General features: G+C 46.8%; 1 protein-coding gene across 3 annotated transcripts in view; it reads left to right on the top strand.

Moving 5' to 3' along the window:
• The window catches only part of GALNT2 (polypeptide N-acetylgalactosaminyltransferase 2), a 193,161-nt gene that overhangs the window by 99,091 nt on the left and 78,342 nt on the right, over positions 1–15,728 (top strand). For all 3 annotated transcript variants that reach the window (XR_006299761.1, XM_043596342.1, XM_043596341.1), the window contains exon 2: positions 906–999. Coding sequence is in view for 2 of the 3 variants with exons in the window: in XM_043596342.1 (XP_043452277.1) it covers positions 906–999 (94 nt within the window). In the remaining variant the exon portion in view is untranslated. The remainder of the gene's footprint in view (positions 1–905; positions 1,000–15,728) is intronic.

The following is a 15,728-nucleotide window of genomic DNA, read 5'->3' as shown; positions in this document are numbered from 1 at the left end:
GTCTGTCCCCAGGGAGGGCTCATCCCGACAACATCTGCTCCAGAGAATGGCCAGTCGCCACGGCTTGGCTCACGGAAATCTGTGGAGGAAAATGACTAGCCGTAGGACATTTCTGATCTGGGTTCTTCTACAGAAATCTTTCTTCCTTGATTCAGAGAAATCAGATTCCAAGTGGTTGAAAGATATGTTTAGCTCTGTGGTCATGGAGCTGTTTTTTGGTTTGATTTAATGTTGATGGATTAGAGTAAATTGTTTGTGCAGATGAGCTGAATAAGTTCTGCCAGAGCTTATATCTTATTCTGGTTTCACATTAAACCCTTAATTTACAGCTCTGTTCCATTGGCAGTCCTATTAGAGTGAAGCCCGAGGAAAAGCTTGGCTGGTCCTTCCTCCTCCCTCCACTGTTACTCAGCAGAATTAAACAAATCATTTAGCAACGTCAGAGGAGGGCTCAAAGGGACCCAAGAGGGAGAAATCTGGTCCTAAGGTGTCCTTAACCATCCAAGATGTCTGGAGAGCTACCATCATTTTAATGGCTTTAATTGAGCTACTACTGAATTATTTTATTTAATCTACTTTCCCTACCTCCCTTCCCCTACCTTCACAAATCCACAAAGCCCTGGGTTTTCCGGAGTATTGCCTTCCCCGAGATATGCAGTGTAAATATAAAATGAAGAGAGAAGTTGCAAATCCTTCCTTGGAAAAGGTCATTCCCACGCTTTTCTCCCCCCCCCCCCCCCCACACCTCCACCCTCCGAGAAGTTCTGGGATGGGAATTCTCTCTCCCTCCTTGTTACGTCCCCAGGGCTCTCTGGCGTCCCAAGACTTCAAGTGTTTATTGAACTGGTGAGTGAAGGTGTGCTTGAGGAACCGATCAACCCATTTCGTGTCTTTGTTCCCCTTAGGAGGACTGGAATGAAATTGACCCAATTAAAAAGAAAGACCTACATCACAGCAACGGGGATGAGAAAGCACAAAGCATGGAGACCCTCCCTCCAGGTAACTGCAGGGACCCATCTAGCCTCGGGCTGGGAGCTGGGGGCTGGGGGCTGGGAAACCCTCTTGCTCAGAAACCACGAATGAGTCCCGTGTGGCCCTCTGTCGCCTGTGGAGCCCACGGAGTAGACAGCATGGATTGCAGAGGGCTGCTGGAGACACTGCCCTCTACTCATGTTTGGCTGACTTCCTTCAAGCTCCTTAGCCGGGGGGTGAAGTAAGTGTACTTAGGAGGTGACCAAAATTTGTTGGGAAAAAAAAAAAGGAATAAAATAGAAAATACAGGATGGTATATATCGGTTCACAGATTTTTTTTTTTTAACAAGACTTTATTTTTTAGAGCAGTTTTAGGCTTGACGGCAAAATTGTGCACAGAGTGCGGAGATTCCCATACATGCCTCCTGCCCCTACACATGCGCGCCTCCCCCGCTGTCAGCATGTCCCTGCAGAGTGGTCCCTTGCTACGTTCAGGGAACCAACGCCGGCACGTTGTAATCCCCCAAAGTCCCTAGTTTACGTTACGGTCCACTCTTAGTGCCGTACGTTCTGTGGGTCTGAACAAATATACGGTGGCGTGAATCCTCCCCTGAGTTATCCTACAGAATAGTTTCACTGCCCTAAACGTCCTTGGTGTTCCAGTTATTCGTCCCTCCACCGCCCCAGTCCCTGACAACCACCGATCCTTTTTCTGTCTCCATAGTTGGGCCTTTTCCAGAACGTCATGTAGTTAGAATCATACAGCCCGTTGCCTTTCAGATTGGCCTCTTTCACTTAGTAACGTGCATCGACGCTTCCTCCGTGCCTTCTCGTGGCTTCGTGGTGTATTTGTTCTCACCACTGAATACGACTGTGTTGCCTGAGTGGACCCCAGTTTATCCATCCACCTCCTGAAGGACATCTTGCTTGCTTCTGAGCTTTGGCAGCTGTGACTAAAGCTGCCGTAAACATCTCTGGGCGGGTTTGTGTGTACGTGTAAGTTTTCCGTTCATTTGGGTGCAGACCATGGAATCAGACGGCTGGATCACATAGTAAGAGTACGTGTGGTTTTGCGAGAAACTACCAAGCTGTCTTCCGAAGTGGCTGTACCATTTTGCGTTCCCACCAGCAACGAATGAGAGTTCCTTTTGCCCCGCTTCCTCAGCAGCGTCTGGTATGGTCAGTGTTTCTGATTTGGGCTGTTTTAATAGGTTGGAAGTGGAATCTGGTTATTTAAATCTGCATTTCCCTAACGATATATGATACTGACTTTCTTTTGATAAATTTATTTACCCTCCATTTGTCTTCTTTGGGGAAGTACCTGCTCAGGTCTTTCATCCATTTTTTTTTTTTTTTTTTAAGCGGGTTGCCCATTTACCGAACTTTAAACGTTCTTTCCGTATTTTGGATAACCATCCCCCATCAGATATGTCGTTTGTAAATTCTTTCTCTCAGGCTTTGGCTTGTCTTCTTGTTCTTTGGACAATGTCTTTCCCAAAGCAGATATTTTAATTTTAATGAGATTGAGCTTTATCAGTCCTTTCATGGATCATGCCTTTGACGTTATATCTGAAAAGTCATTGCCAAAATCACCTAGATTTTTTTCCTACATTTTGTTTCAGGAGTTTTATAGTTTGGCTTTATAATCAGGTCTTTGATCCATTTTGAGTTTACTTTTGAGAAGAGTGGAAGATCTGTGTCTAGATGGGCTGGTTGATGGGTTGCATGTGGATGTCCCGATGTCCCAGCCCCGTTTGTTAGAAAGCTACCTTTGCCCCATTGTATTGCCTTTGCTCCTTTGTCAAATACCACATTGTCTTGATTACTTTAACTTTATAGTAGTTCTTGAATTTGGGTGACGTCAGTCCTCCAACTTCATACTTCATCTTCAATATTGTGTTGGTTATTCTGTTTTTTGTGTTTTGTTTTTTGGTTTTTTTTTTGCCTTTTGTATAAACTTGAGAATCGGTTGATGCTCAGAAAATAATTTGCTGGGATGTTCATTTGTTTGTGTTGAATTTATAGATCAAGCTGTAAGAATTGACATCTTGACAGTATTGAGTCTTATTACTCATGAACGTGGACTGTCTCCATTTGTTTAGTTCTTTCTCTTTTTCCATTGTCAGTGTTACAGTTTTCCTCATACAAATTTTATGCCTATCTTGTTAAATTTCCATCAAAGTATTTACATTTGGGGGTGCTAACGTAAATGGTATTGTTTTTTTAATTTCAAATTCCACTTGTTCATTGTTCGTATATAAGAAAGCAGTTGGTTTTTGTATATTAACCGTGTGTCCTGCAGCCTTGCAGTAATTACTTATTAGTCCCAGGAGGTTTCAGTGCTTTCAGATTTTCTACATAGACAGTCATATCATTTGCAAACATCTTCCTTCTTAATCTATAGCGTACTTTTTGTTTCCTAGCATTAGCTAGGACTTCTAGCATGATGTTGAAAAGTGGTCAACATCCTTGCCATATTATTTCTTATCTTGGAGAGTGAGCATGAGCAGGGGAGAGGGGTGGCAGGGGGTGGGGCGGGTAGAGAGAGGGAGAGTTGCAAGCCGACGCCACACTCAGCACAGAGCCCAACAAAGGGCTCGATCCAACAACCCTGGGATCGTGACCTGGGCTGAAATCAAGAGTGGATGCTTAACCAACCAAGTCACCCAGGTGTCCTTCCTTGCCATATTTCTGATCTTAGCAGGAAAGCTTCTAGTTTCCTACCACTAAGTATGAAGTTAGCTCTAAGTTTTTTGTAGATGTTCTTTATCAAGCTGAAGAAGTTTCCCCTTTATTCCTAGAATAGAGTTTTTATCATGAAGGAGTATTGGATTGTGTCAAATGGATTACATTAATCGGCTTTCACATGTTGAACCAGTCTTGCATACCTAAGATCAATCCTACTTTGTCATGGTTTTGGATTCAGTTTGCTAATATTTTGTTGAAGATTTTTGCATCTACATTCATAAGAGATATTGGTTTGCCATTTTCTTGTGATGTCTTTGGTTTTGTTATTAGGGTAATGTTGGCTCCATAGAATGAGTTAGGAAGTATTAACTTTGCTTCCATCTTTTGAAGGAGATTGTAGAGAATTAGTAATGATTTCTTCCTTAAGTGTTTGGTAGACTTCATCAGTAAACCCATGTAGGCTCAGTGCTTTCTGTTTTGGAAGTAGATTTGTTGAGGACAACATACAGCTAGTTGGGTCTTGTTTACTGATCTTCTCTGACTCTGTCTTTTAATTGGTGTATTAGACCATTGCTATTTAAGGTGGTTATTACTATAGTTGTATTGATATGTACCATATTTGTTAGCCTTTTCTATTCCTTGCCTTGTTCTGTTATTTTTGTCTTCTACACTGTTTCTGCCTTTTGTAGCTTTCATTGAGCATTTTACATAATTCCATTTTTCTCTCCTATTTTTTCCCATTGTTTTAGTGGTTGGCCTAGTGTTTGCAATATGCATTCAGAACTAATCCAAGTCTAATTTCAAATAACACTAGACTGCTTCATAGTTAGTGTAAGTATCTTATAACAACATATTAAGAATTCTTCCCTCCTGTTCCTTGAATCATCACTGTCATTCATTTCATATGTATAGTGTGTACCTAAATATATATACTATAGATAAGCATGCAAAATTGTTGCTATTATTAGTTTGAACAAACCTTTACCTGTTAGATCAATTGAGGATGAGAAAAATTAAAGTTGGGGGCGCCTGGCTGGCTTCGTCGGTTAAGCCTCTGACTCTTGGTTTCAGCTCAGGTCATGATCTTAGTTTGTGGGTTTGAGTCCTGAATTGGGCTCTATGCTGACTTTACGGAGCCTGCTTGGGATCCTTTCTCCCTCCCTCTCTCTCTCTTTCTCTCTCTCTCTCTGCTCCTCCCCTGTGTGCTCTCTCTCTCTCTCTCTCTCTCTCTCTCAAAAATAATAAACTTAAAAAAAAATTAAAGTTGTCATTTTACCATCACTTATTCCTTCTCTGATGTTCTTACTTTTTTATGGAGATTTGAGTTTCTGCCCAGTATCATTTTCCTTCTCTCTGAAGAGCTCCTTTTAATATTTCTTGCAAGGCAGGTCTACTGGCCACAGATTGCCTCAATTTCTGTTATCTGAGAAAGTCTTTATTTCTCCTTCACTTTGGAAGATTATTTTCACGGAGTATAGAATTCTAGGTTGGCAGTTTTTTTCTCTCAAAACTATAGATATTTCATTCCATTCTCTTGTTTGCACGGTTTATGAGAAGCTGGGTAGAATTCTTATCTTTGTTTCTCTGTTTCCTTCCTCCCCATCTTCTTTCAAGACTTTTTTAAAGGGGCACCTGGCTGGCTCACTTGGTAGGACATGCAACTCTCGATCTCGGGGTTGTGAGTTCAAGCCTCATGTTGGGTGCAGAGATGACTTAAAAATAAAATCTTAAAAAAATAAATAAATACAAGTAAATAAAAATAAAATGTTGACTTTTGCTGTTTGAATATGCTATGTCTAGGTGTAGTTTTTGGTTTTTTATGTTTTCTGTCTTTTTGTTATTTATCCCACTTGGTATTTTCTGATCTTCCTGCAGCTGTGATTCAGCATCTGACATTAACGTGAGGAAATTCTCAGTCATTACCACTTCAAATAAATCTTTTATTCCTGCCTCTCTTCCTTGTCGTTCTGGTAGTCCCATTATACGTGTGTGTACATTTTGGTGGTTATCCAGCATTTCCTGGATAACTCCATTCTGATTTCTTTCAGTGTTCTTTTGTTCTTTGTTTTCTAAATCTCTGCTTTCCAGTTCGGAAGTTTCTACTGTCATATCCTCAAGCGCAGAGAGTCTTCCGTCAGCTGTGCCCAGTTTAGTGGGATGAGTCCATCAAAGCCACTCTTCATTTCTGTTACAATGTTTTGATCTCTAGTAATTCTGTATGGTTCTTGACTAGAATTTCCATTTCTGTTTCTCTGTTCTTCATTTGTCCTTCCATGTTGTCTACTTTTTCCATTAGAGCTTTTTTTTTTTTTTAATTTTTTTTTTAACGTTTATTTATTTTTTGAGACAGAGAGAGACAGAGCATGAATGGGGGAGGGTCAGAGAGAGGGAGACACAGAATCCAAAGCAGGCTCCAGGCTCTGAGCCGTCAGCACAGGGCCCGACGCGGGGCTCGATCTCACGGACCGCGAGATCATGACCGGAGCCGAAGTCGGCCGCTTAACCGACTGAGCCACCCAGGCGCCCCTCCATTAGAGCTTTTAACATACGAGTCGTAGTTGTTTTAAATTCCTGGTATGGTAATTCCTACATCCCTACCATATCTAAGCCCGTTTTGATGCTTGCTTTGTCTCTTCAAACTTTGTTTTTTGCCTTTTAGTATGCCTTGTAAGTTTTTCTTAAAAGCCGAGTATGATGTGCTGGGTAAAAGGAACTCAAGTAAGGTGTGGGGACAAGGGAAGCCTTCCATAGTCATTTGCTAGGTTTCATCCTTTAGTGAGCCTGTGCCCCTGGGCTGTGAACTTCACAATTGCTTCCCAGTTTCTCTCCCACATGGGTGGGACAGGGCAGCTAAAGTTGATTAGAAAGGAGTATTTCCCTTCTAACACGCAGAAGGCTAGGGGCAGGCTGGGGCCCAGCATTTTCCTTTCTCCGGGTTGGTTAGGCTCTGATAAACTTCCATGGGGTTAGGCTGTGGTAAAATAGCCTCTGTTGAGGGCAGGCCTTGTCAAGAACAGAATGCTCTGGCATATTTCCAAATGATCCTTCTTCCTCTCCTGCTGGAAGCATGAAGGAAGGGGTCTGTCGTCCAGAAACCTAGTTAAGCTCCTGGAGGTAAAAACTCACAGAGGTATGGGGGGCCACCTATGACTGATGCCCCTGGAGTTTTTAGCTCTCAGGCTTGTCCACAGCGACCTCCCTCCAGCAGTTCATCTGTCACCGTGCTGATTTCGTTACCCGGACAAGGTTCCTGCACAGATGGGTCCTCCAGTAAGTTGTGATTCTCTGTATTCACCGTTGGGTGTCTCCAGTTTTTGGAGTAGCGGTTTGCTCTATGATCTCACTTCTCTGAGGGAACGCAGAAGAGTTATTGATAGCTTGGGATGGAGTGATAACTTCCCAACTCTTCACACGCTGGCCCGGAAAACCAGAAGTTGGCTCACGAAATTTTTACTTTGTGGTGACGGGGGGTTTGTATATGCATGTGTCTAACCGAGGTTGGATACGCATCACCCCAGGGAGTGCAGGTCTATACCGTTTGCCTGTACCCTTCCGTTGTCCCAATTGCGCTAGACGGGAGCATGCGTGTGTGAGCACATTAGATGTATCTATTAGGCCGGCCCCCTCCCTTCTTCCCCAGCTCCTGGATGAGTCATGCAGCTCTGAACCAAGGTTCCTTCCTATGGAAAATAGGCATTTCCCACGCACTGGGGAGCATCTGAACGGAATACTTCGCTAATAAGGATTTCTTTATTATAATAATAGGATACGCTTCTACTGTGTGGATTAATGAGAGACTCCCTGTGGGTTGTCTTCCGTTAAAACCAAGTGTTCTAGTGGATTTTAAGTCCTATATGGAGCGGGAGTGCGAGGGGGAGGCCATCTTCAGGGTGTAAACCAGCTACTACTAAGAGTCATACTCTAGTTAAAAATCAATTCAGTGTGGTATTGACCCTGGCTGTCACGTTTGTAGCTGTTAACACAGTTGATTTTCTTCAGAGACAGGACAGGAATATACTGACGGTCCCTTTTTTTTTTGAGTTATTACCGATAACTTGCTAAAGGCACCGTGTCCTTTTATTTTGCCGAAGAACTTCAACCTGTTTAGTTGTAACCTTTTTCCTCGCTAAACCCACGTACACGCGAGTTTTTTCTTTAGAAGCTATTTTGCTCTGGGGCGCCTGGGTGGCTCAGTCGGTTAAGGATCCGACTTTGGTCCCGGTCACGATCTCGCGGTGCGTGGGTTCGAGCCCCGCGTCGGGCTCTGTGCGGTCAGCTCAGAGCCTGGAGCCTGCTTGGGATTCTGTGTCTCCCTCTCTCTTTGCCCCTCCCCCTCTTGCACTCTGTCTCTCTCAAAAACCGAATAAACATAAAAAAATTAAAAAAAAAAAAAGAAAAAGAAGTTACTTTGCTCTGGCTGCGAAACACATTTTCCGCAAGAATGATGGATGCTTGCCAGTATTTTGTGGTCGGCAAGGAACCACTGTGCACAGCTCTTTCCTCTGGGTAAAGTGGGTTGTTCAGAAACCCAGCTTCCTGTGTTCTAGGTGTTGGATATCTAGCAGTTGTAGACAGATGGGTGGGAGGAGGCAGCACGCAGCCAAATATAGGAGCCTGGTGTCTTTTAGCGTGGCCACAAAACCCACTGACAGATGTAGGAACCAGATTCAAGATAGCAGTGATGCCCCCCGCGACGGCTCCCGCTTTTTTGACCAAACGCCCTATTAGCAAAAATATTTTGAGGATAGCTCTCCTTCCTCCGTCTATATTAAAACACTTACAGATTAAACACATATTATCACGCGAATCTAGTGATACGTTCCAAAGCACATTTTAAATAAAATATTATGAAGGATTCGGGAAGACCCACTGTGGCTTTACCCCTAAAGATTGCCTTGCATGGCCCCACTCTGGGGATCCCGCTCTTGGGTCCGCCATGGCTTCCAAAAGCCCAGATTATTGTTCCCAACTCGATTTCCCGTCCCAGCCCGCGCTGCTTTTCGGTAGACTCTGGGATTTTTTTTTAATAAAGCCAACCAGCAAAGTGGCTGTGGCAGAGGGGAGGCCCGGAGGCTGGGGTCCTGGCCTTCATTTTCTGGTGGAAGCTTAGTCGTCCACGCTCAGCAGTCGATTCACGGGGCTTGAGGAGCACAGAGAAGCCTGTACGCTGAGCCAGAGCGCAGCCTAGAAGGGCTTTGTGACCGGGGTGCAGGAACGGAACCACAAACGTGAGCACCAGCAGCTGGATTTATGAACAGCCCAGATCTAGCGTTTGCCTGTTAGAGACCTAGGATTTCCTCACCAAGCTCTTGAGTCGCAACCCGGTCCGTGAAGGACATCTGAAAATTGGAGTGAGAGATCTGGTCGGCGTCATCTTTCAGTTCTGTTTATTTGGATCCCACTGTCATTGGGAGAGGCTGGGGGTGGGGGGCAGTTATGAAGCAGTTTGCTTCCCATCTCACTCAGGTCACTCTGGCCAGGAGTCCTTCTGTCGAAGCTCCCGAAGGTCAAGGGTGACTCAATGAATCCTGCATTTCCCTTGTTAGAACTGCACCTGGTCTGGGTCACAGGCACTTGAAGCCGGATCGATGCCTACAAATTGGCTAAAGAAGGAAGGAGTCGTGGCGCGCGTGGGTGGCTCAGTCGGTTAAGCGTCCGACTTCGGCTGAGGTCATGATCTCACAGTCCGTGAGTTCGAGCCCCGTGTCGGGCTCTGTGCTGATAGCTCGGAGCCTGGAGTCTGCTTCGGATTCTGTGTCTCCCTCTGACCCTCCCCTGTTCATGCTCTGTCTCTCTCTGTCCCCAAAAAAAAAAGAAGAAGGAAGGAGTCATTTGTTTTCTTTGCTCCCTGGGCCGGTTTCCTGGAGCCTTGGAGAGAAGGCTGTGGTCATGCTCATGGGGAGAGTCCTGCCTCCTGGGAGGCCGCTGGCTTCACGGAGGTAGCACAGCATGCTCACGTTGGCACGTCCTTCTACGACGACTGCTTTCTAGAAGTTGAGGAGGAACTGTGAGATTCTTGACGTCCCGAACGCACTGGGATAGCCCAGCCCTTGTCCACTTTACAGTTTTTCTGGCCATTTCTGAAATAGTGGCCTCATAGGAACTGGAATGTGAGAGCTGTCCGCGAGAAGCGTGGGGCTCGAGGACAAGGACACTTGTCCACCAAGCTAGGCACTGGGGCGCGGCGCTCAGCGCTGCCACCAGGTAGTTGACCTTAGACGGATAGTGACTATTTTACAGCTTCATTTTCCTTATCTGTGAAATGGCCACACTTTCTTCGGGGAGATCCCTTGATTCTGTTGTTTATTTTTAAAAAAAGAAATTTTTTTTAACGTTTATTTATTACTGAGAGACAGAGAGACACAGAGCATGAGCAGGGGAGGGGCTGAGAGATGGAGAGACACAGAATCTGAAGCAGGCTCCAGGCTCCGAGCTGTCAGCACAGAGCCCGACGTGGGGCTCGAACTCCCAAACCGCAAGATCATGACCGGAGCCAAGTCAGACGCTTAACTGACTGAGCCACCCCGGCGCCCCGACTCTGTTGTTTAAACTATACCTTTCTGTTGCCTTCCAGTCTCTGTCCCCAGATTAGGACCACCAATCGTACTGTCTTGGAGACGGGGTGAGGATATGTCTTCGTGTCCCATCGCCCTCCTTGTAGATTTCAGGTCTGGAGCAGAAGGCCTTTGGTCCTTAGGTTCTGGGCCCCTTTCTTACCTTTTGGTCACTGAAGTTGCTTTTCAGTGCTGACTGTCTTTTCTTTCTTTCTTTCTTTCTTTTTTTCTTTCTTTCTTCCTTTAAGTTTTTTTTTTTTTAAATGTCTGTTTATTTTTGAGAGAGAGAGAGAGAGAGAGAGAAACAGAGTGCGAGCGGGGGAGGGGCAGAGAGAGAGGGAGACACAGAGTCCGAAGCAGGCTCCAGGCTCCAAGCTGTCAGCACAGAGCCGGACTCGGGGCTAAAACTCTAAAACCTCAAGATCGTGACCTGAGCCGAAGTGGGACACTTAACCGGCTGAGCCCCCCAGGCACCCTTCAGTGCTGATTTTCAAAGTGTTCTGGCAAATAGAGTGTTAGTCAGGTTTTGTGTTTTTTGAAAATTTATCTGATGGAGACGAATTTTATCTCCCCCCCCCCCCCTTTCCCGCCCCTGGGTACAGAAAAAGCTCTCTGGTTTGAAAAATGAGTCTCTCCCAGTAAATGCCCTCCTGTGTCCTCTCCTCTTGTGCCCTCCGCCTCTCTCCGTCTGACTGATGAGACCAGTGGGCAGGATGGCCGATGATCCAGGACAGCGAGGAACAGGGGCCATCTGAAGGGCTCTCGTCCTTCAGATGGGGACGTGTCCTTGGAGAGGAGATTCTGTTTTTGCCTTTCCGAAACCTTGGTATCGTTCTTGTGTTCGTTACAACCTCGTGGAAGGGGGCGGGGCCTCGGAGAGACACGGGTAGGGAGAGGAGAGTCCTGATTACGGTGTGCGTCGTCTGGGAGGACCCCCATCCTTCGGGGTGTCTCCTCCCGCCCCTCCCCTGCCCGCCGCTGCCTCATTACCCGAGACAGTTGACTTCTCAAAACAGAAATTGCTTGCATTTACGCAGAGCTGAATGACACGGGAATGGCGAAATGCGTAATAGAACCCAAGTCCCGGTGCAAATTGCCGCTGATGCTAATGGGAACGTTTTAGCGTTTCGACTTCCCACCTGCCAGAAGAAACAGGAGATGAGCCACTTGTGTGTTCATCCTGCATTGCTACAGAGTCGGGAGAAGTGCTCTCCTGAACCTTTTCTCCTTTCGAGGGATTTACGGGGCTCCGGCGTCGTGCGTTCTTTAAAAAAATCGTGGTGAGATACACATAAGGAACGTTTGCCGTGGCCGCCGTCTTTAAGTGCACAGCTGAGTGGCATCACGTATGTTCACACCGTTGTGCGGCCGTCACCCCCATCCGTCTCCAGAACGTTCTCCCTTTCCAAGCTGAAACTCTGTCCCCGTGAAACACAAACCCCGTTCTCCCCACCACCGCCGCCCCCCCCCCCCAGCCCCTGGTAGCCACCACTCTCCTATGTGTCTCCTTGAACTCCACTCCCCCAGATACCCCAGGGAAGGTTGTCCTTCGGTGACTGGCATGTTTCGCTCCGTGCAGTGTCCCCCAGGCTCATCTATGTTGTAGCACGTGTTAGAGTTTCCTCACTTCTTACGACCGAACCCGCTTCCCCTGTATCTCTGTGCGCCGTGCGCCCGGTGAGCCGCATTGCCTGGGTAGCGCGGTGGGACAGCCGTGGGACGGCTAACTCTGTGTGGCTCGCTGTGACCCGGGCCCGAGCCAGAGGTCTGCCCAGTGTCATTGTTAGGAAAGTAAGTGGCTGAGTATCCTTGAAGGATACCCTACAAGCAAGCAACCTGGGGCGCCTGGGTGGCTCAGTTAGCTGAGCGTCCCAACTCTTGCCGTCAGCTCAGGTGGTGATCTTGCGGTCACGAGATCGAGCCCCACATCAGACTCCACACTGACAGTGCGGAGCCTGCTTGGGCTTCTCTCTGCCCCCCTTCTCCCTGCCCCTTCCCCGTGCTCTCTCTCTCCCTCTCTGTCTTTCTCTCTCAAAATAAATAAATAAATGTTAAAATAAGCACAAACGTAAGTGTAATATACTTTTGTGGAACGTTTAATTCAGATAAGCAAAAATAAGACAACTGTTCACACATAATTCTGCCACCCCAAACTAACCACTGTTACTCTCCCACCGAGTGTTCCTCTGGACTCGTTCTGGGCATGTGTCCCACCTGACTGAGGTGAGCCGGTGTCTGCCTCCCCTCGGCTGTGCCGAGCCCAGGGACAGGAGGCCTGGAGCCCTAGACACAATTTCGGAGTCAGCTCCTGGGCCTCTCAGCGTTTCTGTGAGTTCTTAGGAAAAAAATAGGCAAGCCTGCGAGGTGAGTAACATTGCTGACGATTTGGAGGAGTACCTGAGAAGTGTCCCCACACATGCCCCTCTCTCCCAGCGGTAGCACCTCAGGGTTCTCCCTGCGTCTGTCCTGGAGGCCACCTCCCTCCCCCCTCCCCCCTCCTCCCTCCTCCCACCCCCCTCCTCCCTCTTCCTCCTGGTTCGGCTCAGGACAGGCCACAGACAGCCCCTACCAGCTGGTTCTGTCAACATTTTTACATATGTGGCACCACACTGTATTTCCACCCGTTTCTTCCTGGCGTTTTCCATCACAAACACCTTTTCGTGTCCGTCAATACCCCCTCGACAGCATTTTCAATGACCGCAGTGTATCCGTTAGCATAAGCTCGTTGAACTTGTCCTGTGTTGTAGGACACAGAGAGGGTTTCCAGCGAACATCTTCTGAGGTGACCCTTGAGATGCCCTTAATTACTTCCTTGAAATAAATTCCAAAAACTGAAACCGCAGGGTCAATGGCAGTGCGTGTATTTAAGGATTTTTTTCATCTTAATCGCCAAATGGTCTTCCAGGGGGAACGATTTCCTTGCATCTCAGCCGCCATCGGAAAACAAAGCTTCTAACGTCCTTTCCCCCCCCCACCTCCCAACACGTAGCAAAGCAAAAGCGAGGCCACAGATCAGGTCAGCAGCCAGAAGTGTGATATAGCTATTAAAGTAGAATGAGTTTGGGGCGCCTGGGTGGCTCAGTCGGTTAAGCGTCCGACTTCGGCTCAGGTCACGATCTCGCGGTCCGTGAGTTCGAGCCCCGCGTCGGGCTCTATGCTGACGGCTCGGAGCCTGGAGCCTGTTTCGGATTCTGTGTCTCCCTCTCTCTGCCCCTCCCCCGTTCATGCTCTGTCTCTCTCTGTCTCAAAAATAAATAAACGTTAAAAAAAATTTTTTTTTTTTTTTTAAATAAAGTAGAATGAGCTTAAGCTTGAATAGGTCGAAGTACGGCATCCGGAACAATCCGGATGGCATCTAGTGCCGTGTGTGCTGACAGGCCACCCCTGAAGTATCCCGTTCCCTTCCGGGCACAGGGTTTTCCGAGTCGCTCATAAGTTAGAGCACGTCCAGATGATGATGACTCAGACGGTGAGGGGGCCGGAAACAGCATCTGATGAGGAGCACTTGAAATAACTGGATGTTTCTACGGAAGGGCCTAGGAGGGGAAAATGGAATCGTGATGTCCAAATATTTGGAAGGCAGCCATACAAAAGAGGCTGAAGACTAATTTTTTTTTTTTTTTTTTTTTTTTGAGACTCCCAGAGAGTGAAAGTCAGAGGCAAGCAATTTTTGTTACGGTATAAGGAAGCCGATGTCAACAATCCCAGCTGTCTGGTGAAACGGGCTGCTTTTGAAGCCATGATTTCCCCATCATTGGAAACTTGTAAGCGGTGGCTAGATGCTAGGGTTTTTTTTTTTTTTTTTAGTAGTATTGAAAAACATTTTTTTTAACGTTTATTTTTGAAAGAGACCGAGCGTGAGCGGGGGAGGGGCAGAGAGAGAGGGAGACCGAGAATCCCAAGCAGGCTCCAGGCTCCGAGCTGTCAGCACAGAGCCCGATGTGGGGCTCGCGCCCACAAGCCATGAGATCATGACCTGAGCCGAATCAGACACTTCACTGACTAACACCACCCAGATGCCTCTTTTATTATTATTTTTAAGCGTTTATTTATTTTGAGAGAGAGAGAGAGAGATGAGCAGGGGAGGGGCAGAGAGAGAGGGAGGGGGAGAGAGAATCCCAAGCAGGCTCTGCCCTGTCCGCGCGCCGCGAGGGGCTCGAGCTCGCAAACCACGAGATAGATCATCACCTGAGCCGAAATCAAGGGTCAGACACTTAACTGACTGAGCTGCCTGGGCACCCCTTAGAGGACAGGGGTCTTGGTGAAGAGACTTTCCCACCCGTGTATCAGCTTCGGTTCTGTTCACTCTGATACTTGTACTAATATTCGGGATGGAAGAGATGATCAGGAGAGACCATGGACATCAAACCAAATTATTCATAATTAGACACTGTCGGGGCGCCTGGGTGGCGCAGTCGGTTGAGCGTCCGACTTCAGCCAGGTCACGATCTCACGGTCCGTGAGTTCAAGCCCCGCGTCGGGCTCTGGGCTGATGGCTCAGAGCCTGGAGCCTGTTTCCGATCTTGTCTCCCTCTCTCTCTGCCCCTCCCCTGTTCATGCTCTGTCTCTCTCTGTCCCAAAAATAAATAAACGTTGAAAAAAAAAATTAAAAAAAAAATAATTAGACACTGTCACATAGAGGGAGAATGAAGAGTTCCTATTTCAAGTTTGGAAAAGGAATCCACGAAGATACCTGGATTCCAAACCAGGTGTAGACGTCGTAATGCAAAGCAGAACTGTGTCCCCGTGTGGTTTTTTAGTTATTTTGATGGCACCAAATAATTTTAAATACATTTTAAATAAATTTAGATAAATTTTAAATAAATTATTTAAATAAATTAAGAACATTGACGCTGTAGCGATTCTGATTTTTTTCTTCTGATGTCTCTTTAAGTGATTAAAGTGCTTGTAATCTTTGCATTTCCTATTTCTTCATCCTTAAAAATGCGTTGTGTAGGATTTCTTATTCCAGGAGACCGTTTCTCATGAGTGAGCACCATGTCCTGTCACACCAGCTACCCAGTGACAAATGAAAATAAAGTGTCATTTACGTGTCGTCGTCATTTAAATGGACACGTTTGTCTGTGATCCTAGCCCTGACCCATTCTCTTCCTTCATCTGGTAGCATGATGACCTTCTAGAGGGAAAATAGGAAGAATTGTTTTTTTCTTTGAAGCATAGTAAAACTACATTCCGTTTGAGATCAACCAGGAGGTCAAAATAAATCTGAGAGCTTTGTCCTTTGATGTAAAATACATTGTTTCCCTTCTTGGCTGCTTTCCGGGAGGAAGCGGCTCTGTTTTATACAGACTAGCGTTCAGTTTGTTTAAGCCGTCCTTCCCAGGGAGGATTTGAGTGAGGCACTGCGGAACGGCCATGATACCGCAGCATCCAGAAGTCTCCAGCCACCCGAATCCGCTGGCCCGGTGGGACCCGCACCAGCCACGTCACTTTCGTCCCTTTCCTTCCCCGCGTAGGCCTGTGAGTGTGGACAACGGGCCGGTGCCTGGGGGC

The sequence above is a fragment of the Prionailurus bengalensis genome, chromosome D2 (genome assembly GCF_016509475.1).
Source record: "Prionailurus bengalensis isolate Pbe53 chromosome D2, Fcat_Pben_1.1_paternal_pri, whole genome shotgun sequence".
Taxonomy (NCBI): Eukaryota; Metazoa; Chordata; class Mammalia; order Carnivora; family Felidae; genus Prionailurus; species Prionailurus bengalensis.
This window is presented reverse-complemented; position numbering and strand designations above follow the sequence as displayed.